This window comes from Alligator sinensis, unplaced genomic scaffold (assembly GCF_000455745.1).
Source record: "Alligator sinensis unplaced genomic scaffold, ASM45574v1 scaffold86_1, whole genome shotgun sequence".
Taxonomy (NCBI): domain Eukaryota; kingdom Metazoa; phylum Chordata; order Crocodylia; family Alligatoridae; genus Alligator; species Alligator sinensis.
The window spans coordinates 1,796,737-1,821,098 of NW_005841971.1; the positions used below are offsets into that span (position 1 = coordinate 1,796,737).

The 24,362-nt window shown below is 41.4% G+C and overlaps 1 protein-coding gene across 2 annotated transcripts in view; it reads left to right on the forward strand.

Moving 5' to 3' along the window:
• The window catches only part of BMPER (BMP binding endothelial regulator), a 232,619-nt gene that overhangs the window by 118,907 nt on the left and 89,350 nt on the right, over nucleotides 1-24,362 (forward strand). For both annotated transcript variants that reach the window (XM_025200608.1, XM_014518624.2), the window contains 5 exons: nucleotides 823-922; nucleotides 4,535-4,644; nucleotides 5,800-5,940; nucleotides 8,307-8,411; nucleotides 15,452-15,497. In XM_025200608.1, the coding sequence (XP_025056393.1) occupies nucleotides 823-922; nucleotides 4,535-4,644; nucleotides 5,800-5,940; nucleotides 8,307-8,411; nucleotides 15,452-15,497 (502 nt within the window). The remainder of the gene's footprint in view (nucleotides 1-822; nucleotides 923-4,534; nucleotides 4,645-5,799; nucleotides 5,941-8,306; nucleotides 8,412-15,451; nucleotides 15,498-24,362) is intronic.

Consider the following 24,362-nt stretch of genomic DNA (forward strand, 5'->3'; position numbering starts at 1 on the left):
TCAGCTCCTTTTCTTTTGTTTTCAATCTCCCCTTATCCAAAATCTACTTCACTTTTAACTTTTGATAATCTGCTATTGGTTTCTCCAACCTTTTGTCTTTTATTTTGACTTTTCCCTCATTTTCTCTTGTCCTGAATCCTTCTGAATGCACCCTTATCAGCTTGCTTCTGTTCTTTCTTCTCTTTCTCTCTCCTAGTCGCTATTAGTTATTTGTCTTTTGAACAAGGCAGATTTCTTTTGTTCTTCAAAAGAGTTCTTCATTTGTAGGGTTGGATTTAGGTTTTCTCAAGGATTGGCTGTCTTACTGATTTCTGCCTACTTTGGGCTTCTGAAATAATAAAAATAAGGGGAGAAAACCCATTTCCATCTTTCTTTAGCACAATACTCTCTGTTCCAAACAAAACCTGAGTAACAAGAGCATCAGAAGTGGAAAATAATGGGAAAAGAATCATTCACTTTTTCTTGAAGTTCAAAAAAAACTTCATAGATAATGCATTCAATCTGTTTTTCTGTGTTCATATTCAGGTACCAGTTAGAAGAGAAAGTCTCACTGAACAGTTACAACATTTATTTCTTTTTAGAATGAAAAATTTTAATATATTCCAAGATTATGCAAAGGATATAAAAAGTGCTGAATGTACCTGGCATTAGTCCCTGTATGCCAGATATCGATACAAGTATATGTGTGTAAATATTGCTTCAGCTAAGTCTTCTTTAAGACTCGTCACCAATATATGCATTCCTCTGTGGTGTGTGTGTGTGTGTGTGCGCGCGCGCATGGTTTTTTTTCCCCCTAATTTAATTAAGCCTATCTTCCCTTAGGGAGGCAGGACACAGTGCATACAAGAAGTCTGTCCTATTCTGTCATGTCCCCAGCACCTCAGTCACATTCCTTCTGGACAATGTTGCCCCAAATGTGTAGGTGAGTGCTTATTTTCATAGGAATATTATATGTAACACAATTTGTTTTTGCACAACACCTGTTGTACAAATTCCTAGCTAATTGTAACTCATTAAATCAAATACTAGGGAAGTTGGATGAAAACTACAATCTGCTGTATCAGGAGGTGGCAACTATAGACATGGTAGTGTTTTGAAGGAAGCATGGTACAAAGGACAAAATTCAGGAAGAATGATGGAGTTCAAAGACCTTGGTTGTCATAGACTGACAAAAATATATTTTCCACCCTTATTACAGATGCTTTGCAAAGCAGGCTGAGTTTGGAGAAGGTTGCTTGTTGACATTCATGAATCCATGAAGGATTTTTACCTTTGGATATTTTATTCAAGCAGGTTTTCCCATTCTTGACTTTGAAGAAATACACGTAGAAGGAGAACCCTCAGCTGAAACATCACTTTTAACAGTTGTTATCAGAAAGGAGAAAGATGCATGAATTTGTGTGATTGTTGACGGCTTAGAGTGGCATTGTAATCTAAGATGGATAGCTCATCAGTAGGTTTCAGATATCATCTAATTCAAAAACCCTCCAAACATGTATCTAAATGGTGCCTTCTCCAAAATATTATCTGATATAAATAGTAAGGATTACCTGCCTTCAGATGAATTTCTTAGGAACCCAGTTTGTACCAGGAAGAATACATTTAGTCAGTTATCTACATGTGAGGAATACGGGTCAAATTACAAATTAGTGGAACTGAACTAGTAATGATTACCCTTCATATATTATTGTATGGAGTATCTGCTGTTAATATCAGACACCCGCTATAGTTAAAAGTGGAGTTTGGCTAACCCCTACTTTTGGTCTAGTAGTTGCACTATAATCTTCAGGTTCATGGTGTGATAAAAGTTGTCTTCCTTCCAGTGTCAATAAAACTTTCAGGATTGATGATGGCACAACATCTGATACCAGAAGTTTGTTCATTTCCAGAGGATGTATGCCCTGGGGCTTTGCAGGTCATGTACTCTGGGTAACAACTCAGGTCAAATTTGAAAGGAAGAGCAGCAGGTTCTAGAAGAGAGGCTTTCAGTGGGAATATCTGCATGTTGCTGTATGGCATGCTATGGTAATGTAGGAATCATGTGGGTTTACACATGATCAGCAGCCAAGTCAGTGTAGCGGCGTGCTCCCCTGGTTTAGCATGCCACTACAGCGGCGTAGTAGCAAAATCTAACTGTGTGCTGCATGCACAGCGCAATAACCACCTGTACTGTACCATGCTTTAGTACTTCCAAAGGGAAGTACTAAACCATGGCACCATAGCAAGATTGCCATATGGCAATGTGTAGATGTGCCCAATGTGTCCTAACAAACCTATGTGAAGCTGAGGGAGTAAGACCTTTTGGGAAGGCCAGCTTTTCCTAATCATTCCAAACACTGAAGAAGACAACAACTTTGTCTTCTTCTTATTTTGCTCATACCACTACTACTATTCTTTAATTAAACTATCCTGAATGTGTGTGAGTCAAGTTACACATTACACTTGGACCACAGTAAGGGCACTTAAATATGAGCGTCCGCATATTAAACTTCTTTATCTCATGCTAAGTGCCCTCTGAGCATCTCAAAATTATGCTACTTCAGGTGAGGGTTAAGTCAGGGCTGTTACTTATTTTGTGTTAGGGTAACTTCAGTCTGCTCCATGGAAGTAAGAAGAGTTATTTGCAGTCCTCCAACATCCCAGGATACACTGCTTCCATCTCCCCCTATCCAATTGTCTCCCCCCCTCTGTCCAAGTAGGGATAGAGCTCAGGTGTCCTAGCTATGCCCCTGATTACTAGCTCTCTATTGGCAAGTCAGAGTTGTGCAGGAAAGAAGCAGTATTAACCCTTAACATGTGACTGCCCACAGCATGTTCTAACTTTAACACCACTTAACGTTCTACACATTTAGTACAGCCTAAATGTAACATGTAACTTCACTGTGTCAGAAACATAGAATAGTGAGAGCCCACCATGAAGGGAGTCTGTCAGGTGCTGAAGGCAGAACAGAGCTGATGCTGAATTACCTGAGTGAGAGGCCCAATTTTGTTGTGTCCAACATAATCCCTTACTAGCATCTTGTGTCTCTCTCTAGGGCTGGATTAGTGCAGAGGCAGAGAGAGCCATGGGTTTGGGGACATCCAGCTATAGAAGACTTCATTCTCTAACAACATTTAACTTTTTTTTGACTGCCTGTAACTTTTTCAGAGTCGGGAAAACTTATAAATAAATACCTGCCCGGGTCATGAAACCACAGCACCCTCAGAGCATAGTATGGTAAAGGAATGGAATTGAAAACAGTTCATACACTGAGCTTCTATTTTGGCTCTTTCATCCTCCCAACTCCCCATATCTTTCCATGCTGCTATTCCTAATCAAATATCCATCTCTTTCTGATTTTTTTTTTTTTTTTTTTTTAAGTATAGATTTTATTTAATAAAATACTCTTCAATAAATGAAAACAACAGTAACACTAATTTCCTTTTACAAAGAGCATTATATATCAAATTAACATATACTTGCAGGTATATACAAAATGCCCATGAAATACAGTCATTTCTGGGGTAGCTAGATACAACCAAATGTGGCACCAGGGAAGGGAGGCAGGACAAGGACGCTGTATGGTTTTTATAGTATTACCTGAAAGACCTACGTGCAACCAGAATTCATGATGCTCAGTTTATAAACCTCAAAAGGGTGCAGTTCATTCTGTTGGTATTCTGTTCTTTGCCTAATGGAATAACATAATGTGTTGCAGTTAACAACTGAGGTTTAGCATTGCTTGCTGAATTTTGCAAGGTCTTGTAGAACTTTGGGCATCCTGCCTACACTATTTTTTGCCCTAACCTATCCTTTACTAACATGAGAATCGAACATTTTTTATGGATCATAAAGTATATAGTTTCTCTCTTGGTTTCCTTTCCTTTGTTTATTTTGAGATACCCATATTAATCAGAAGGGAGCTAACTTGACATATGTGGTAAAGGGTTATAACTTATGCAACTCTGTTTGAGGGCAATGCCGAAGGGAATATATGACATATCTTCTACAGTAAAGGAATATATGATGTATCTTCACAGAGGCTGGTCAGCACAGAATTTTTTTGCATCAGACAGACTAGATTGATTTCATTTGGCTGGCATAAGCTTAAACCAATTTAAACTGCACTTGAACCAGTTTAACTTAATAGAGCTATTTGCCAATTTTCCAGCACAAATGTAGTTTAAATACTTTAAGTGTTTTCCTATTAGAGGTGTGTACTAGGTAATTCAAAATTGATTTAGGTATACCATGTTCTGTGTGGTGGTGAAGGGGAAAGTTTTCTAATTTAGCAGGCCATAAGCCATATTAAAATTTCCTCCTTTACAAGGAAAGTAGATATTCATCTTAGTAAACTCCACAAAAAGAATAGGGATCTGTCAAAGAACATATTTTTATACACCAAAATGGGAACACACATGAAATGGCACATTGCATATTAATTGGTCTGGTGACAATAAACCCTGCTATTTTTGACAATGCATAATACTCTTTCAACTACATTCTCTCTCTCTCTCTTTCTCTTTCTGTTTCTTTATGGTTATTTATATTAAGGCCAGAGGAAAGTATTTGACCTCTTGTTTGGAAGCTGCCTCTTTCGCAGTGATGTTTATGACAATGGCTCCTCATTCATTTATGACAACTGCACAACATGTACCTGCAAGGTAAGACAACAATGTGTGACACTGCTTTTATAGTTTTAAATTAGTATTTGCAATACTGGAAAAATCTAGGGTCTGACTCTGTACTACCTAGATCATTTATACCCAGGCAAAGGGACAACAAGAGTGTGTTCAAAAAATCTAATTGCAGTGAGTTAAGAGGTTCAGGGACTTACCATCTGTCAGTTGCTCTGCTGTAACTGTCTGTCAGTACAGTCTTACATTGCGATAAGTGAAAGTTAAGCCAGCAGAACTTTATGCCTGAATAAAACAGAACTAAGTACAAACAGTCAAAGAGCCCAAGGCTGAACAGATAAAATCTTCACAGGTTAGTCTATGTTGTGTAGACTGAACTGATAATCAACTGAACAGACATTCACTTTTGATTCTGGAAATGCAGCCACATGCTTGCACTGGCCTAGGCCGGAAGCTGGGGGGCACTTGAGCACACCTGCCATCTGGCTGGACCAGACAGCTTGGGCCAAAGCTAGCCCACCCACCCCATGAGGGGGGATTTGCAGGGGAGGTGCAAAGCATCATGAGAAACTGGGGGACTGAGCTAACTTGAATCTACAGGAGATCTAGGACAGAAGTTCAATAAACTGATTTAACCTAAATTAGTTAAATCTCATACTATCCAGATTTATCTTAAATCATTTTCAGCCATTTTGAAAGTGGTTTATATGTACTGAACTTCTGTTGTGTTACAAATTTGAACTGGTTTCTGATCACTGATACCAGTTTATTTGTAATTTCTGTTCCTAGCCTATGGATTTAGATTTCACTTACCACAGGGTCAGAATGGGCAGATGGACAGTTGGCATACATCAACGGATCTGTGATTAAAAACCTGCCCCCTGTTAATTCCCTGTAATTTGTTTGTTTGCCCATAACTACAATGGCTAACAAAACAACATGGTAGGATTTTGCCTGGCTAAACAAATGCAAGCTAACTCTTACATAGTTAAATTGACACATTGTGAAGGATTCTCTTAATTCAATAATTTTTTTTTTTCCCTGACCTGATTTGCCAAAAGTACTCGTGAGGTACCTTAGGTGAAAAGATTACTATGTTCACAGAAATGTCACTAGGGGTAATGGGAGAAAGAGCAAACAAATAAATCAGCATTTTCTTTACTGTCTTTCTGTTGTATTTAGGATTCTACAGTGGTGTGTAAAAGGAGGTGCTCACTTTCTGGAGAATGCAATAAGAACAAGGAACACTGCTGCAAGGAGTGCATCTCATATGTCTCTCCTGAGGAAGTGAAAGTGTGCAAGTTCGGCAGTAAGATATTCCAGGTAATGTTTCAAGTGTGGCTCAATGAAAGGTACCATTGTATCAGCTGAAATAGCACTGGCTTACTATAAATTAGTATTGTGGTTGGCTTTTTAACAGAATCCACACGATGCTGATTGCTGACAGAACAGCTTGGAGGCAAAGCTTTGCAAAATTTACCATCTGCTCTTGGTTTTTTAAGTGTGTATGGGTTACGCTGATACAAAAAGAATTATGATGAGTTCCTCCTATGCTTGGCATGCTGTGTCCCTCTCCCCACACAGAGAATCAGGTTGCTGCTTCATGCCAAGTAATACATTTTTAATCAGAGAGATATGCTTCCCTTTCCCAAACAAATTCTGAGAGTCATGGAAAAGGTATTTTCAGTGGCCTGTAGGCAGCAGAGTTATCAGCTAAGCCAAAAGGGAGCCTCCCCCAGGCTGAGCCAGTAGGAGTTGCGTTGAGCTGCTTTCAGCTGGAAGCTACTCTTCCAGCTGTGTTACATCTTACAGCTATGTTATGGACAGTCACTTGTAACACCCAGGACTGGGAAGCCATATAACAGTGATCTCTTCTGCTCCAACCCAAGATTTTCTGATCACTAGGGATTTCCTACAAAACTCTACTACCAGGTTCCTGTTTGTTTTTTTTTTAAGCAGTTTTACACTGTGTCGGAAGAGATACTCATAGAATCATAAATCATAGAAAATTATTATCTCCTCCCTATTCTGCACTGGTGAGGCTACATCTGGAGTACTGTGTCCAGTTTTGCGCCCCCTTCCCCCTCCTACAGAAAGGATGTAGACAAATTGGAGAGAGTCCAGCAGAGGGCAATGAAAATGGTTAGAAGGCTGGGCACAAGACTTCTGAGAACAGGCTGAGGGAGCTGGGCTTATTTAGTCTGGAGAAGAGAAGACTGAGGGCAGATTTAATAGCAGCCATCAACTACCTGAAGGGTAGAGCTAGACTGTTCCCAGTGGTGGCAGATGACAGAACAAGAAGCAACGATCTCAAGTTGCAGCAAGAGAAGTTTAGGTTAGATATTAGGAAAAAAATTATCTCACTAGGAGTGTAGTAAAGCACTGGCACAGGTTACCCAGAGAGGTGGTGGAATCTCCATCCTTGGAAGTATTTAAGACCTGGATAGACAAAGCTTTGGCTGGATGATATGGTTGGGAATGGGCCTTCTTTGATCAGGACGTTGGACTAAATGACCTCCTGAAGTCCCTCCTAACCCTAATTTTCTATTATTCTGTGATTCTAATGTGTGGGGACCAGTCAGCAGATGCTACAAGAAATGGAACTGTGTTGCAACAGAAAAACTAGCCAATGCTGTATAACCAGGAACAATAGAAAAGTCAGTATAGCCTTAAAAACCATGCCAGGCTGAATAAGTCCAGCTGTTTTGCTCTTTTGATTTGAATCTGCTTCCATTCTGATTACCATGCTGAGGAACCATTCCCAATTTAGCTGGAGCTATAATCGCACTCAGTCCTCTTGGACTGCCTCTACTATGTTCCTGCCTGCTCTGGCCTCATCCTTCCTCCACAGTGGTCCCGTAAACAGAAAGCTTGCATGTCAAGCCTCTAAATGGCCTAGCACAGGACTGTATGTGGGTGATGTGGAATGCTTTTAAGAACCACATTTGCCAAATGCAAAGCCATGTAGAACTGAGCCAGGGCAGTTCACCAACCAACTTTCCTAAGTTAGAAACAAGGTTCTGAAGTGGACTCTGCTGTCCATTTAATACTTTCAGAGACAGACTGTCTTCTGGAAGAATAACCTACCTGCTAAGCATTTGGGTAGTTTAACACTATATCTCATTTAAACATTTTCAGATGTTTAGCAGATCAAGTGTCTGCTAAAGCACTGTAAGTAATCTGAATTAGGATTCATTATTTATCCATTCCTAGCTTAAGCCAAAATGATGCCACATCTGGGAATAAATTCACTGTATTCTGACATCTTAATTAAATGCTTTCACATGCAACAATTTAAACATGCCAATCATCCCAATGAATCAGATTTTCTAATTATGTCAGCTGAAATTAAAATTCATGATAAGTGCAATCACATCTCACATGTACCGGAGAAGAAAACAATGCAACTAATTAGCACATTGACAGAAAATGCAAAAATGTTTTGCTCAGGTTTAAAAGAATGAATTCCTAAAGTGAAAGGTCAAAGTGAAGAAATCCCTGCTGAATCTGATCTTTGTCTTTTAATCCAACTGGGTGCGGACAGACACCTCGTAATAATTTAGACTAAACAATGACATAACTCTAACAGGGAAAGCAGTGCTTTCCTGTGCAGTGAAATGAAACATTGTTGGAATGGCTTCTTTTCTGCCACCCCAGCTGATGGCTATATCATGTTCTTCCTGTGGCAGGATGGAGAGATGTGGTCCTCCATTAACTGTACCATCTGTGCTTGTATGAAAGGCAAGACAGAGTGTCGCAAGAAGCAGTGCATTCCAGTCAACAGCTGTCCTCACGTGAGTTTTAACCAGAGCATGGTTTTTTACCCTCTGTTTTATCTTTATCAATATCTCTCTGGAGAACCAGTGTAGCAATTGGGCAGGTAGACTTTGGAAGAAAATGCTTAATAACGCTAGTATCAATGGTAGATTAGAATTCTCCAAATTCAACATCATCTGTCCTTTCCTGTCTCTATCTTCAGTTCTTTATCTATCTATCTATCTATCTATCTATCTATCTATCTATCTATCGAGATAGATGTAGCTAGATATATATGTATATAGATATAACCTATATATAGGTGTGTGTGTATGTGTGTTTCTAAATTTCTATAGCAGAGCCTCTCTCTCATGTATTCATCAGTCTTATTGGTGTGACAATTGCTGCTGAAATTCAAGGTCAAGCATGTATGCATTATGGAGATGTACAGCAAAAGTTGTGTTGACTTTTTCAATGCAAATCAGATTGAATCACAAACACCGAAACAACAAAACAAACAACTCAATCAAAACTGTACTATTTTCTCCAGTGATGCAGACAGGGTTGCTTTTTGTGAAACTCTGAAGTCAATCTGAAAAATAGTGTAGTCTTCTGTTCCTTTAAAAATAAGCATTATATAAAATTTTGGACTGATTTTTCTTGGACTCCTGTCATTTGCAAATTAGCTTTACTTTTAATAGCTCAATCTTTCAGGAGAGGGAGCACTAAATAACAACTTACACTGAGACACATCTTAAAACAAAACTACCAAAAAGACAGCCAAGTTATTACTGTTGCACCTTCTCAGTGTTTCCTTCCCTGTCGTAGAAACCAAAAGGAGAAAATATTAGACACAGATACCTATGCATAAAATTTTAAATGACAAACTCCAGTGTGTAAAATGTTATACTTGTGACCTTTTGGAAGGATAATAGAATCTGAAGCCTGGATTTTGGAGTTACAAACTCTACAAAAGGCAGGCCACTGTGCCATTGGCACTTTGGAACTCTGTAGAAGTCATCTTAAATTCTGTGCTGGGGCAATGGTGTGGAAGGGGTCATTTTTCTCCTGTCTCTCCTTCACTCCTCTGATGTTTCACAGAAGGCAAGTCCTTCTGTTCCAGACATGTTACGTTTCACAAGCGCAGAACTCTGCTGCTGCACACATCCTAGAAGATGTGCCCAATGGAATTCTTCATGTAGGAATATTAGGAGGTCCATGGTAATGGGGTGCCAGTCATAACATTCTGCATGAAATAAACAGAGATGAGAGGCTAGGGAGTAGATCTGATGACCTAAGAGGTCCCTTCCAGTACTAAGGTTTGTGGAAATCTGTGTAGGTCCATCTGCCTACTTTTTGTCTATGAGAACTTTGAAAATCCTAGGCACTATAGAAAGCATTGCATGTCCAACCCTAGTTTCTTGCATTTATCCAATTGAAACTTATAGGACCTCATAGAGTCCAAGCTGCAAATGTAATTTAAGACACCTTATGCAAAATACATTATGACATCATTAGACTTGATAAACTTAAGCATTAAGGCTCCTGGAAATGGTCAGTTGAGGTAATTCACATAGAAGTATTATTATCCAGGAAGGTACCACATTTACCAAAACCCAAGGTGACTTCTAATTTAAGATGACCCCCGCCAATAATTATAATTTTCTATGTATAGAATCTCGCTATTGGAGGATTGTCTTTAAATTCTTTTCCCTACCACCACTGTTCTGGGGAAAGCAATAGTGGGGAGGCAGGAGGTCTGCCTCCTGGTGCCTACCCCTTTGCCTCCTGTCCCCTCTAGCACCTGCCCCTGCATTGCCTGTCTCCTGTATTGCCTTCCCTTCTGCTGCTGCTTGCCCAGAGCACATGTTACCTTCAGCCCCAGCCCTGGCTGGGCAGCAGTGGCAGCAGCAGCTCCAGCTCTAGCTCCCCTGTTTCTGTGCAGCCTCCTCTGTGCTTCTATCCCCACCCCCACACCATGCAATCTCCCCTGTGTGCCTACCTCACCACCACACGATCTCCACCACCATGGTGTCTCTTCCCCCCACAACTCCCATGCAGTCCTGCATGTCCCTAGGGCCATGCACTGCATGGTGTCCCCTATGTCTCCCTGCCACATGACATATCTTGAGCCACCCTGGCCCTAGCCGGGCAGTGGCATCAGTGGGAGCAGCTCCTTCTCTGCTACTCAAATCTAAGATGAGGTTCCCCGCCCCACATGTTGAATGAGTGGTGGGAAAAAAACCACCTTATTTTAGATTTGAATAAATATGGTACTATTGCACATGAGTGTTTTAGTGGAAAGAATGACACATGAAAATTCACGTTGCAGTAATAGCCTTAACTCTGACTCACATGGCTTACTAATAAGCTCTTTCAACATTGTTCTAGCTTGGTTTCAGAGTTATAAGAAAGTAAAATACAAGGGAGCAAAAGGAGTTAAACATCCCTTAAAAATAGTCAGTAAGAGATTTCCACTGTTAGGATCCCTTAGGAAGGATGTCAGTTTAATTTACAAATACCATTAACAGCCTCATAAAAAATAAACATCCTTTTTATTCATCTCCTTTAGGGCAAAAAGGCTTTTAACTTCAATTCTTAGCTGAATTGTAGCAGCTCCATGTTCTAGCTGAGGCTGATCTCCCAGTTTAGATTAAGTTGGGGGGATTCTTGGGAATGGAGTAAGGTCCCACGGCTAGAAGCTAAACTAAGGTCTTATGCAGCAGCAAGCGTCCAAGATGGTGTGAGTTTCTGGGTTATGATGTGCACCTAGACCAGCGGTTTTCAAATCATGGGGTGTGCCCTCCTGGGGGGGCATGAGGGAATTTTGGGAGAGGTGCAGTGCAGGGGGGTGCAGGCAAAAAGTTTGCCAGGAGCTGGTGCTGCTGCAGCCTTGTGAGCGTTTGCGGGGGTGGGGAGCCCTGGGCAGGATCTGCCAGCAGGCTGTTGCACCTCCAGGAGCTTGGTGCATTGGACACACAGCCTAGAGCTGCAGCGGGGCCAAGGCAGGAGGAGCTTGAACCACAGTGGGTGGAACCCACCGAGCTGAGCTGAGCCAAGCCAAGGCGAGCTGTGGCGGCCGCTAGGATGAGGAGCAACCTGTGCCTGGTTGCACTGCTCCTCTAGGATGCATGTTGGGGTGGGGGGGAGCACAAACCAAATTGTAACTCAAAGTGGGGCTCAGCTCAAAAAGTTTGAAAACCAGTGACTTAGACTAAAGCAAGTTCCTGAGCTATTTGAAACCAACCCCCAAGATAAGTTCACAAGCAAGAGTCACCTCTCCACAGCTAAGATGCTGACCAGTTTTGCCAGCCCACAGCTTTGTTTCTAACAGTTTCTGACCCATCAGCCTCCCTTCTTGACTCAAAATGGAATCTTTCACTCAGCAATAACTTTTCTCTGCTCCAACTCCCCTTTCCCCTCATGTATACCAGTCGTTCAGCAACACGTTATCCCAAGGTAAAAATGCCTAATTTATTCATACTATCTATTCCTTTTAGAGAAGAACAATTAGAAGGAAGAGAGGAGAAATCAACCCACGTCTGTATATACCCTACTCACCGTAGCTGTTTTGCTACTGATCTAGCCTTAGTAGGGTAGGGTATTCTGTCACAAAGCAATATGCCCAAAACACTTCACATAATGCAAGGCATAGCTTTATTACCGATGTGGATGCTGAATGTTTGTGAGCAGATTATGTGCTAGGCTGAAGGGAAAAATGCACAGGATTATAGAGTATGAACCTACAGACGATATAAGCAAGAGTGTGATTTCCTTTCACACTCCGAATAGTACTGTGCTTTAGTTGCCATTGGCTCAGGTAACTGGGATTCTTTGTGGCGTCAAGCACTGCTTTATGCCTGTAAGGGTTTCATAATTTTGCCAGGGATAATCTCAGTAAAATGAGTATTATAATGCACACAGGCAAGGGTGAAAGAATTAAGGATTTACAGGCAATCTTGTATTTTCATCCCTTCACTTTTTTAGGTGCTTAATCACTCAGTCTTAACATTCTCTTCATGAAGGTTTTTGTGAGAGAATATTGAATCATTCATCAACCTAGCTCTAGGCCAGTGAAATCTTTCTGTATGAAGAAGAACAGGCGTTGTGCTGGCAGTGCAGCAGAACTTTCTGATACCATATAGTTGTTTGTCTTACTGCCTGAACTGGTGGCAGGTTGCCATATTTTGAGAGACTGTTTCTGCCATTTCTTTCATTTTTTCCCAAGGTTATATACTTTTTTTCCTTCTCCCTTGCATTTAGGATCTAACCTTTATTATTCCTGATAATTTCAGGAAGCATACTGCTTGAGTTTCTTTGCATCTGCACATGAATGCAATATATATCTGTCTCAATTCCCTTCTGTAACACTGATAGCAAAATCAGTCCTCCTTCAGGTTCCAGTGAGCCTTATGTCTCAAGGTTTTTATTTCCACTTTGTGATCACTGATTCATGGTGCATTTCCCCTCTTGTTGTCTTGTCTTATGCTTCATTCTGCAGAATACTGAGTCTTTTGGTTCTGTATGTGTTAAGTCTTGCTGAAGTTAGCAGACCTATTTAAATACTTAAACCCATGCTTAAGTGCTGTCCTGAAGTGAGGTAAGCACAGCATCTGGAGGGATTCAGTCCCTTTATAGATTCGTTAACCACCTTCTCTTCTAATTCTCTATATGCCATACATTCTCACATACCACATCCCCCCAAATGAAACACACCCCTTGTTTACAGAAGGCAGAATGTAGAAAACACGATTTTTCCAGAATCATGGCTGACTGTGTGACATTAAGTCTTTCTGGAAACACTGAGTGTCCAAGCAGTGTGGCATCCAAGTCTGGGTGAGGCAGCAAGAACCACCTAGTGTGGCAGGACAGCAACAAAGCTAGGCCCCAGACCTAGCTTTTCTTTCCTTGCTGTTTGCAGCCCCTGGGAGAAGCGGCAACCATAAGTCACAATGTTTGCTTGATCTATTCTACCCTGCTTCTATTTCAGCAAAGGAAAATCAGCTTCCCTGCTTAAAACACCACCCCCTAAGTTTGGAGGCCTGGTTTTAGGGGGGAAGTAAATACAGTACTTACCAGTTCTCCTCTTTATTCATCCAAGCCCAATTTTTCCCTTCACATGCCCCTTTTGGACACCTTGCTGTTGTTTTGTACCCTGTTTCACATCATAGCAATGGTAGCCTGTGCTTGTACCATATGGTTATGGACATATTCTTTCACTGCTATTATGAGAGCTCATAGAGACTTGAAAGCATGAACTTGTCTTTGAGGGCCATTCCTATGCAAAAGTTAATAGAGCTAAGTTCATGGCATGTGAAGCTGCTCATTTTGATTTTGTGGGTAAATTTTGAGCCTATGAACTTCTAGTGAGTTTAAAATTTATTCAGAATACATTCTGCCATCCCTAACACAGACAGCATTTAGTGTAATACACATCTATTATTATTACAAACAAAAAGTTGCTGTTTTTACTCCAGTGCCAAATGAGGCACAAAAAAACAACAGCTGTTGCTATTGCACAACCAAACAGCCCCCCCCATTAGTCTTGCTTAGAATAATAAAAACCTCAGACATAAAACTGAAAACCTCATAAAGAAGAAGAAAAATCCTAGAAAATAAACAGACTCAAATATGGTCTGCTTATAAATATTCATGGGGAAAAATGGGATCACATCATTTATCCCATTCCTAAGGGAACACTCAATGCTAACGAACTCATGGAGCACATGTTAGCAATAATGGGCTTCCTTATTCTGCAAGACAAAAACAGGATCCCATGCCAACATGGTGGCTCAAGTAACCAGCCTTAGCAAGGCTGCCTTGCAGATTCCAATTTCACTTGAATTCCTGCCACTTCCAGCCTGGCTGATGATTTCAGTTCTTTTATTGAGGATATCCAGAATAATCTGTGGGTATTCATCTCATTAATTAAATATTTACTGGTACAAATCCTAGCACTGGGATTTGCATATGAAAGACCAGTAATCTGCACAAACTATGTCCTCACTTCTGATTGCTTCTCTCCTCTGCATGAGCTCTTCTGTACTATCTGGTGCACTGTGTGGGGAGAAAGCCCACATCTACTTGCAGGGAAAAAAGGTGTAATGGTCATGAAAGGTTACTTTTGCCACCCATGTGTTAACATTGAAAGCCAACACAGGGAAGTAAGGACACACCATGCTTGCCTGTATGGGTGAGCAGGGTGAGTTATACTATTGGGTCAAGGTTTCAATGCAATTCACCCCAGTTATCACTCAAAAAGCTGCACCATCCAAACTGACATTTTCCAAGCTTATTCTCAGTTTGAAGATGAGTTTCAGTGAATTGGAACAGAGCTAATTGTTCCACTTTATAGTTCAAAGAAGTTCTAGAAGAATACACACTTTTTACATGTAATCACACAGCACTAATTTTGGACATAAAACGAACAAACAAAAAGGCCTGGGCACAATGCTAAATGAAGATCTGAACCTTTGCTCAATATTACTGTTATGAGACAAAACACTTTACCTGAATAAACAGCAGATACATGAAGTTTCACCCCTTTACTCCAGCAGAGAATTTGGTCCACTATTTTTAGCTTAATTTTTTTGTAAATGGTATCAAAATGATTATCCAAAGAAGGTATTTGAACAACTTGATTTATACTAGTGAGCACTTCCATTTGTAGTTGTAGCAGAATGAATGATTCTCTTTAGTAGGATTTCCCACAAGATGCTCAAGGGGCATAAGTGTTCATACGAAATTTCCTGTATATATGTTCTGCAGGCATTTAGGAATCTTGATAATACAGAAAAACTGCTTTGCTTTAGATACCCACAAATGAATGAATCCACATTCTCTTTTACTCTGAGAAAGGAAACAGAGAACCCTTTTAGTATTTTATTTCTTATAGAATAGCCAGGAAACTTTTTGAATAGTTCTGTCTGTTTTTAACACCTGATATTTGAAGCTGTAGCCAGGGCACTGAGTTCAAACACAACTTGAACTATTTTCAAAGGCTTATCCAGGCTTACAACATGAAACAATTATTGCTCTGAAGACTCTTTCATTAAATCAGTTTCTCTCTCTCAATTAGGGTAAAATCCTGAACAGAAAAGGATGTTGTCCTATTTGCACTGAAAGTGAGTAAGTTCTTTGTGTTATTAAATTAGTTGTGATTATTTCAGAGAAATAATTAAGAAATGTTTGCATCTGATATCTCTATCTTTGGATTAGGGTGAGGGGTATGGGGCTATGGAAGGGATAGAGTTAATGTCTCCCATACGTACACAAATTAAGAAATAAAATGCCTATTAAAAGGAATTTTTAATTCTCAAAATGCCACTATTTTTGTCAAATTAGAGGAAATGTTACTTTCTATAGAATATATGGTTAGCCTGTAAAATTTGTAGCCAGACTTAATCAAAACAAACAGTGTGGACAGATTGAGGCACCTTTTATGACCGGATAGTTTTTATGCTCATAAATCACATTTGCAGCTATGCAAGCTAAGGTAAGTGTTATCAAACTTTATAATCCAGGACCTTAACTGATGATTTGTGGGCATCAGAAAAGGGTTTAGAAAGGTCAGAGAGGAGGGTGGTGGCAGAGATGGGATGGACAGCTGAACATGGACCTCTTGACTCTATCCTGTGGTTTTATCCCATCATCATCCTTTCCCACCCCTAGTCCCAGTTCAGCAACACATTTAAGCATTGTCTTGAGCTCATCCCTACTCAGCAAAGCACTTAAACGTGTGCTTGATTTTTAAATTTGAGTTTAAATCCCTCTAAAGTCAATGTGGTGACTTCACCTGATTAGAGTCAATAGGTCTAATCCAGTTTTGTCTTGCAGTTGCCTAAATAGGATGTAGGAAGAAGTTAGAGCGATCCAGTTGTCCCTGACACACAAACCACCACGCTCTATGAGGGTATGTGTAAATGTGATATTTAGATTGACCTAACTTGTGTTAGGTTGATCTAAATGCTGATCTGTATAGAGGTTTGGGGAAGTTAAATTGGGCAAAAAAGGGTGGGGTCAATCTAAATGAGTTCACCTAAGGAAGTAAACTTAGGTTGGGAGTGGGTTAGCCCAATCTATTGAATGTGTTTGCATGTGTTTGGAGTGCAGCCCCAAGGCTGGGAAAGCCCAGCTACTCAACCCAGCCTGTGGGCTGAACTTTTCCTAACACCCCCACCCCAACTGGGCTAGCTCCCAAACCTCTCCCAGAGACCCACTAACCCTTTCCCCTCCACAACAGACACACTGAACTTCCTTGTGGACCCATTAACCCCTGCTGCCAGAAATTCCTTACAGTGGATTCCCAGTGCAGCTCCCTGCATACACCACCCCCAATCTGTGATCACACAGCTTAATATAAACCATGTCATTGCAGACTGGGTGTGGCCAACATCAGCACATACCCTGAGTGCCTAAATTCTGGTGGTATATCCATTTAGGATTACAAAGTTTCTTAAGGACCTACAGCTATTCAGATATAATCCTGTTTGCTCACCCAGCTGCCTAACTCCCACTAAAACTATTGCAATCCAGATTGGTCCTGGAAAGACACCTATATCCCCAAAGGTACCTTGTGGGTTAGACCTGTTCAAAAAATGCTGAACTACATTAACATCATTGAATTCAAACATTAAAATGGTGTATCTATAGATAAAAATGGTAGTTCAACCACAAAGAAGTGGCTCATTGAAACAGCAACTTCTCTGAGTCATGGAAATATTCTGCAATTGTTTTAACATATGTCCAGTTGGCCTGTTATGATTTGTCACACAATACTCACGTATAATAGGCAACAAATGTAAAGTCTGCCAGGGTCCTTAAAAACCAAAAAAAAGCATGGTAGAAGGGACTGGAACCCAGGATGCCCCAATCCTAAGTGTAAGAATCTCAAAATAAAAGTGATTTTGCTTTAAATGTAATTTTTGCATACTTAAAAGCAAAGAAACATTCAGAGTTGTGTCAAATGTGACACATCACTGGTGTGATAAGCTCAGTAACTTAAATTTCACCACTAGTAGTCATTCATCTATTTCAATTCACAGGGTGAATTGAGATGATTGACTCTCTTCTGTGACATTTCTTAGGCCATAATTCATAGTGGGACAATGTTAGTTTTATATGAGAAGAAGGTGAATTGAAGACTGAGATGGATGAGGCAACACACCATTCAGTATACTTGAGAGCTTCCCTGAGTTGAAGGCAAAGTGTTTGTAAAAGCAAAGTAGGCTTTTCTCCATGGAGTGGATAAAAAATGAAGTGATCAGAAAGTGATACAACTCTTTCAGGACTACTTTTTTCATTTACAATACATTCTATTCTGAATTTTAAAATGTTTATATTTATGTTTACAACAAAAACAAATTAAGACTCAAATGTCTTAAGTTATGTAAGATTTCCTAGTGATTTGTACAAGGAATAATTAGGATAAGTATGAAATTAAAGGCAAAGTGCAACTACCAGCCAGAACATGTAGAACATGCATAGTTTTTGCTAGTGTTGTATCAGCCATAGTTAAAACACCAGCTTATCTCAAGGAAGATTGTGCCTAAACTTGTGCAAATACATAGAAGAGTTCCTAGAGAAATCATGACCCCTCTGTGTTTGGGGTCTGATCCAACATCTGTAATCCAGGTACATGTAACCGGGGTACACCCAAGGGTGTGCCCTATTCTCAGTAGGATGGGATGAGTAGGCAGGAGGGGGGTGCTGTGAGAGGGATGCCAGAATTTCGAGTAGTTCCCTCTTTCCTTTATAGAGTTAGCCCAAGCCCAAAGTTCTTAACTATATACAATTTATTGAGTTATAATATACGTAAACATAAAACTAAATATCATATGCATATATTTACAGTGAACATTAACCAATAACCAAGCTCAAACCCTAAATAACACTATTTACAACATCACAATACAACATTTCAATCACAAAATATAAGGTGCAAACATGAACAATCTTAATAACATCTATTTCCTTAACATAGTTCCTGACCCACGGCAAGAGAGAGTCCTCCTTCCAATGGGGTCCCTTGGGGGGGGGGGGGGTGTCCAGGAAGCACCAGGGGCCCCTCCTCTTAGGGCCCTGACTAGGCCCGCTGCTCACCCAGCCCCTTCTCTGGGTTTGCCCACCCCAAATGTCTTTCCCCTATGGGACCCAAGGGCCCAATGACTCACGCTCCCTCAGGTGGTGGTGGTCAGGGCACAGCTCAATGGGGTTTCCTCTGCTGGAGCGCCTCTCCAGGCCTCTGCTGCACTGCTGAGCTCCTCTCCACCCTAAGCCCCGCTTTGGGCACCAAGGGCTCAGCTCCTCTCAGCTGCTGCACTATTGCTGCTGGCTCCTGGGTGCTGAGCCTCAGGCTGCAACACTATTTCCCCATGCCCTGGCTCAGCACTGAGGGCTGTCTCAGCAGAGACTGGGCCCTTCAGGCTCCGGCCAGCCATCCTCACGCCAGGTGGCTAACCCGCACAACCTCCGCTGCAACCTGGCTCCCAAGGCTTGGGCCCATGCACAACCCTGCGCACCATGGGACCTGGCTGCTTGCTGGGAGATGAGGCCTGAGCCGCCTCACTGTGGGCCCCAAGGCCCTGCTGGGGTTGCAGGCTCAAGCTGCTGCTTGCAGCTCCCAAAGCCTGGGCTCTGTGCACAAAACTGCACTGATGGGTCTGAGCAGTCTCACACTGCTTCCAGGGCTGGGTCTTCATGCACCATCCCTGTGAGCCATCAACAGCCCGAGAAGTTTCGCACCACTCCCAAGGCTGCTTCTCCAGTGGCAGCTTCAGGAGCCTTGGGCCTATTGCCCGCTGAGGAAGAGCTCCCCAGCTTTTCTTGGCTTCAATCTTCTTGAATCCCTTGCTGCATCTGTCCCTTATGCTGGGCACGCAGCTCCTTTTATATGCTCCAGGGCTCTGACCCTGAAGTCTTCCAGACCTGACAGTTTACAGTCTTCAGTCAGGTCTGGGGGAGCTCTTCTCCCCTGCCCCTCAGAAAAGGGGCATGGCTTTATTTCTCCTGCTGCCTCCTGACTGGTGGATGGGCTCCACCAATCAAACAGCAGGATCTCAAACCTGGGACTCAAACCAAGCTCTGAAAGGTGAGCCTGTTACACATCCATTAACATTACTAGGCATCTTTCCATGCACTTTCATGGTCTCTGGAACAGATTTTTTTTTCTTCTGTGCAGGGGCTTTTTCTTCTTTTCTCTTGGCTATTGGGGTTGGCTGAATGCAGAAAGAGGGGCATGTTTTGATATACCAGAGGTCAGTGCACTTAGCATGTTCTTCTGGCCCGAGCTGAAGGGACTTTCTACTTTGACTTCCTTTTGGAAAACTTTGGCAGCACTGCCCCCAGTGCTGAATAATGAACATCAGGCATAAATTGGTGTTAACAGAAAAAAAAAATTATTTGTAACAGTTAACAAATAAGTTCTGAATTTTACAGTTAAATAGCCACTCTCAATTCCTACCACATACCTTTTTTCATTTCTCCCCTCAAAATGTCTTATGTACCCACCGTCATAGTGCAGTTGTGGCCATTAAAATGTTAACAGCAGCCATCTGTAAGTAATTAATGTTGTTATAGGAGACTTAATATTCCCTGATAACACAATTGTGTACAGGCAAAGCTGTATTTTAATGGTGGCCTCTTTACCAAATTGGCTGATTACCTGAGGCTTTCCAAATCCAACCTAGTTTTGATGTGATAGTACATATGCATACACAGTACACAGATTAACACACCAGAACTTTTGGTAACTTAGCAGACATAGTTTTCCAAAGGAAAAGCAACACAGGAAGTACAAGAACATCCTGTCCACATGGAAGCTGCATACAGATGTGCATAGCCAAGTTCTACAATGTTTGTCAAAACAGTCATATTGTTAAAGGATACATTTTAAAATAAAAAATAGGATAATTAAGGAATTATTTTTCAAAGAAGTTGGTTACAGAGAGAAAAAGAATCTAGTCTTCTAAAGGTTTGGTTGAGTCCTTTTGGTTTAATGCTCCCAAAATTAACTCTGGTTAGTCTTGGCATGCTGTTACTTAAACTCCATGGCTGGTGTATAGTTATCACTAATTAAACACAGTGGTCATACCCATGGAAAATTCTACAGTTAAGCTTATCCTGCTGTAAAAATGTAATGAAATGTGCTCTTTTGAGCCTGATTTACAAAAATCACCACTGACGTCAATTCCATAAATTTGTAATCCTATGTTACACCAAAGTCATTTTAAGTTAAAAAAAAGTCACCAAACTAAATTCAAATAATATTGACAGTCTGACCTCAGCTCCAGACCAAAAGCAAGGAAATTTGGAATTAAGGCTAAATCTCTGTTCTTGACACACAAGGACTGGTGACACTTGCTAGAGTTATGGTGTAAAGAGGCACTGTGAAAGCTTCTTCTGATGATTTTGTAGATGCACTTTAATCATGATATAATCACTGTCACCATTGTAAATTAGTGCCATATCTCTGTGCCTCTCTTTCCTCAGACTGCGTACCATGATTTCATGTGTGCAGCTTTATGAAATAAAGATTTTTAAAAGTCCTCTGTGATCTTCTAATGCAAAGTACTATATGGCTAGGGACAGACATTACACATAAACCAGTTTAAGTGATCAGAAATTGGTTTAAACCTGTAACAGAACAGATGTTCAGTCCACATAAACCAGTTTGAAAATGTCTGAAAACTGTTTGACATAAAACTGGTTGAATATAGTATCAGAATTAACTGATTTGGCACAAACCAGTTTATGCAATGTCTGTCCCAGACCCCTTGGTGGTTTAAGATAAACCAGAGTCCCCCAGCATCCCAACATGCTCTTGGGACTCTGGTTTATCTTAATAAACACAGAGATAAGGGTGATAAACACTGTTATCAGCTCCCCGCTCCCCGCAGCTTGTTTGCCTGTCAGTTTGGTGCAGACAGTACAGTATACAGAAGCAGGGAGGGAGAGTGAAAAGCTCCGTATCAACAGATGCATGCACTGCACGCCCCCCCGCCCCTCCCCTCAGAATACTAGCCCAGGGTTGTAGGCTGGTAACACTCCCGTCCCTTGAGCAGCCAGCGAGGAAAAACCTGGGACTGCAGGGAGGGTGCAGGTTCACACCCTTTCCTAATCAGAGCGTTGCTGGGGCCTGGCCATAACCCCCTCAGTTTAGTTCTGTGGAAGGGCAGGGAGGGCTGCTCTAGCACTCCCTGGCTTCCAGCCTGAGCCACTGCAGGCAAGTGCCTGAGTTTCCTCAGTCCAGAGGGAGTGTCTGTATGGTTGGAAACTGGTTCAGCCTAGGCAGGTTACACTAACCTGCAAAGGTTGAATCAATTCAGGCTCAGGCTTTTTTAATGTCTGTCCTTAGCCTATAGGTCTCTAAAGACAATTTATCATTATTTCATCATAAGTCTTTTCTGGGCATAATCATGCCCAGTCACCCTGTGTTTTGGTAGCTGACAATGACCTGTAGAGGCTAGATTGAAGTCACCAAATTTATGGCACTCGTGACATGTCATATTGGGGCCCAGATCTCTGGACGTAAAAGCTAGGATCTTAATATACTCCAGCACATTGCTTCTTTTTATTCTTTTTACAGTAATCATTGTATGCAGGAGTCCTTTCCTTTTTTGTGTCCTTGGCCAGGTACAGACATTACACTTTTACCAGTATAAGTGATCAAAAATCGGTCTATACCTGTAACAGAACAAAAGTTCAGCACACAAAACCAGTCTATACCCATAAGAGAACAGAAATTTGGTACAGAAATTAGCTACTGGTTTAAAGGGCAAATGTGTGTTCTGTTTGCTGATCTAAACTACACCACTTACAGAAAATCATGTAACTTAGATTGATTCTGGGCTTTTTGAATGTGTGTGCCTAGTCCTTGTGACAGGATATTTAGCAGAATTTATAGAATTTATAGATTCGTTGGAATTCGACATTGCCATACTATGAGCACTTCTGCTGTGGCAGAGTTTTTGACACAATACCCTGTAATGTATATTATATCAAGCTGCACTGTGGAGCAATTAAGATGAAAGTAGTGTATTTAAAGAAAGGGTAATGAAATTCTAATATGAACTTTCTGTAGCTAGTATTTAAAATTTAATGAATCTGCCCAGTTTGATTTAAGGCTTAATTCAGAATTTGGGATCATTACATCCAAAGTTTCAGTTTGAGTTTAAAAAGCTGAGTCCTTATTGAGTTATAGATGTGCAAACAAATCACACTTAAGTAGTAAACTTCTATTTTTTCCTCCCTCGTTTTACTTAGAAAATGTCCAAACCAATTTTAATTATAATTTAGTGTATGTTTTCCTTGGCCTCTCTTAACTAGCTACAAGCCCAGAAGAGTGTGACTAGACATCTGGACATCTTGGACTTTAGTTGACTGCTCTGGAGCCCAAAAAATCATGAAGTGCTAAATTTCCCATTCTTCTCTACTGTTGGTCTCACCCTCATTTTGTGTAGATAGATTGATTTGGAAATCTTGAGCTTTTCATCTTTAGAATGCCTGTAGCTACTTTCCCAACATGATCAATTTTTAATTCGTATATGATATATGAGTCACAAAGTAGAAGGCTAGCAAACTAAGAGGTTTACAGTACTCTCTTCAGTGAGTAAATAAATAATTTCACTACAAATAGTAACAACCTACACTATGACCTCTTGACTTGCAGGTGTTAGATTTGGGCCGGTGTTCTATTTGATTATTGTTGCTATTAAAGGGTACATTTTCAATCTTTAGGTGAGTGGAGGCTGAGCTGATTATGAGAGTTACTCACAAAGGCCAAGCTTTTTGACTGTATTTAGTCTCCCAAAAAAGTGAATTAAAATATATTGAGCAGATATCACAGAAGCCAGCAATCTTGAAAATAAGGTCACTTTTTTTTCAAAGAAACTTAAGTCTTAGATACACACCTGGAGGTTCAATGGAATTTGATCACCTATCTGCCTTATGTTCCTTTAAAGACTTAGGAACCTAATTTAATTTTCCTCTTGTTGAAAATCTTGGTCAGTTTTTTAGTGAATGTGGATGTCTGTACATTCATGCGAATATGTGGGTGAACTTAGAAGAGCATTCCTACATTTCACAGATTTAGGCACTGGTACATCAACTGTGTGAGATCAGTATGTCTGTAGAGCAGGGATGTCAAACTCGTTTGGCCTCTTGGACCAGATGAATGGCCCTAAGCTTTTTTGTGGGTTAGACTGGGACCAACACCCTGTGGCTGTGATGCTGAGTCCAGCCCTTACACCATATATAGCATACATGGGGCTGGCACAGGGCACAGACTACCTGTAGTGTGCAGGTTGGACCCAATGCTGCAGGGAGTCAGTCCAAGGTGCTGCCTGCATCCCCTGTGCACAGTGAGCTCCAGGCCAGTATGGTCTGTTTATGGTGGGAAGGGTTGGACTGGCTATAAAAGCTGCACACAGCACATGGCTGGCAGGGGCACATGCTCCCTGTGGTGCCCTACTGATTGGCCCTGCATGCTGGCTCTGGGTCAAGTGGAGTGCCATGTGGAGTGCACACCCCCTGCCAGCCACCTGTTCTGTATGCAGTACCACATGAAGCATGTGCTGGCCCCAGGGCTTGGTGGGCATTTAGTCCCAAGGGCTGGCATTGGGCAAGCACTGCCCACCAGGGCTGTGCGAAGCTTCGGTTGCTGATTTGATTTGGAGAAGATTCAGTGGCTGAATCTCCAAATCCGAATTAAATCAGCCTCCAAATCAATTCAGAGAGATTCGGAGAGATTTGATGATTTGGCCGTAGATACAGCTTTATATGTTTTTTCTTCGTACCTCGAGGTACTGGGCACGGCTCATGAATGCTGAGATGGTGGGGTGGATGGAGCATCCCATGGGAGTGTGGGGAGGTCCCCCATGTGCTTGGCGGCAGACCCGGAAGTGGACCAGAAGTACAGCTTGGTGACTGATGCCTCCTGGGTCTGCAGGGGGGGCACCTGGCGTCCCCCCATGGCCGATCACTGAGCCAGG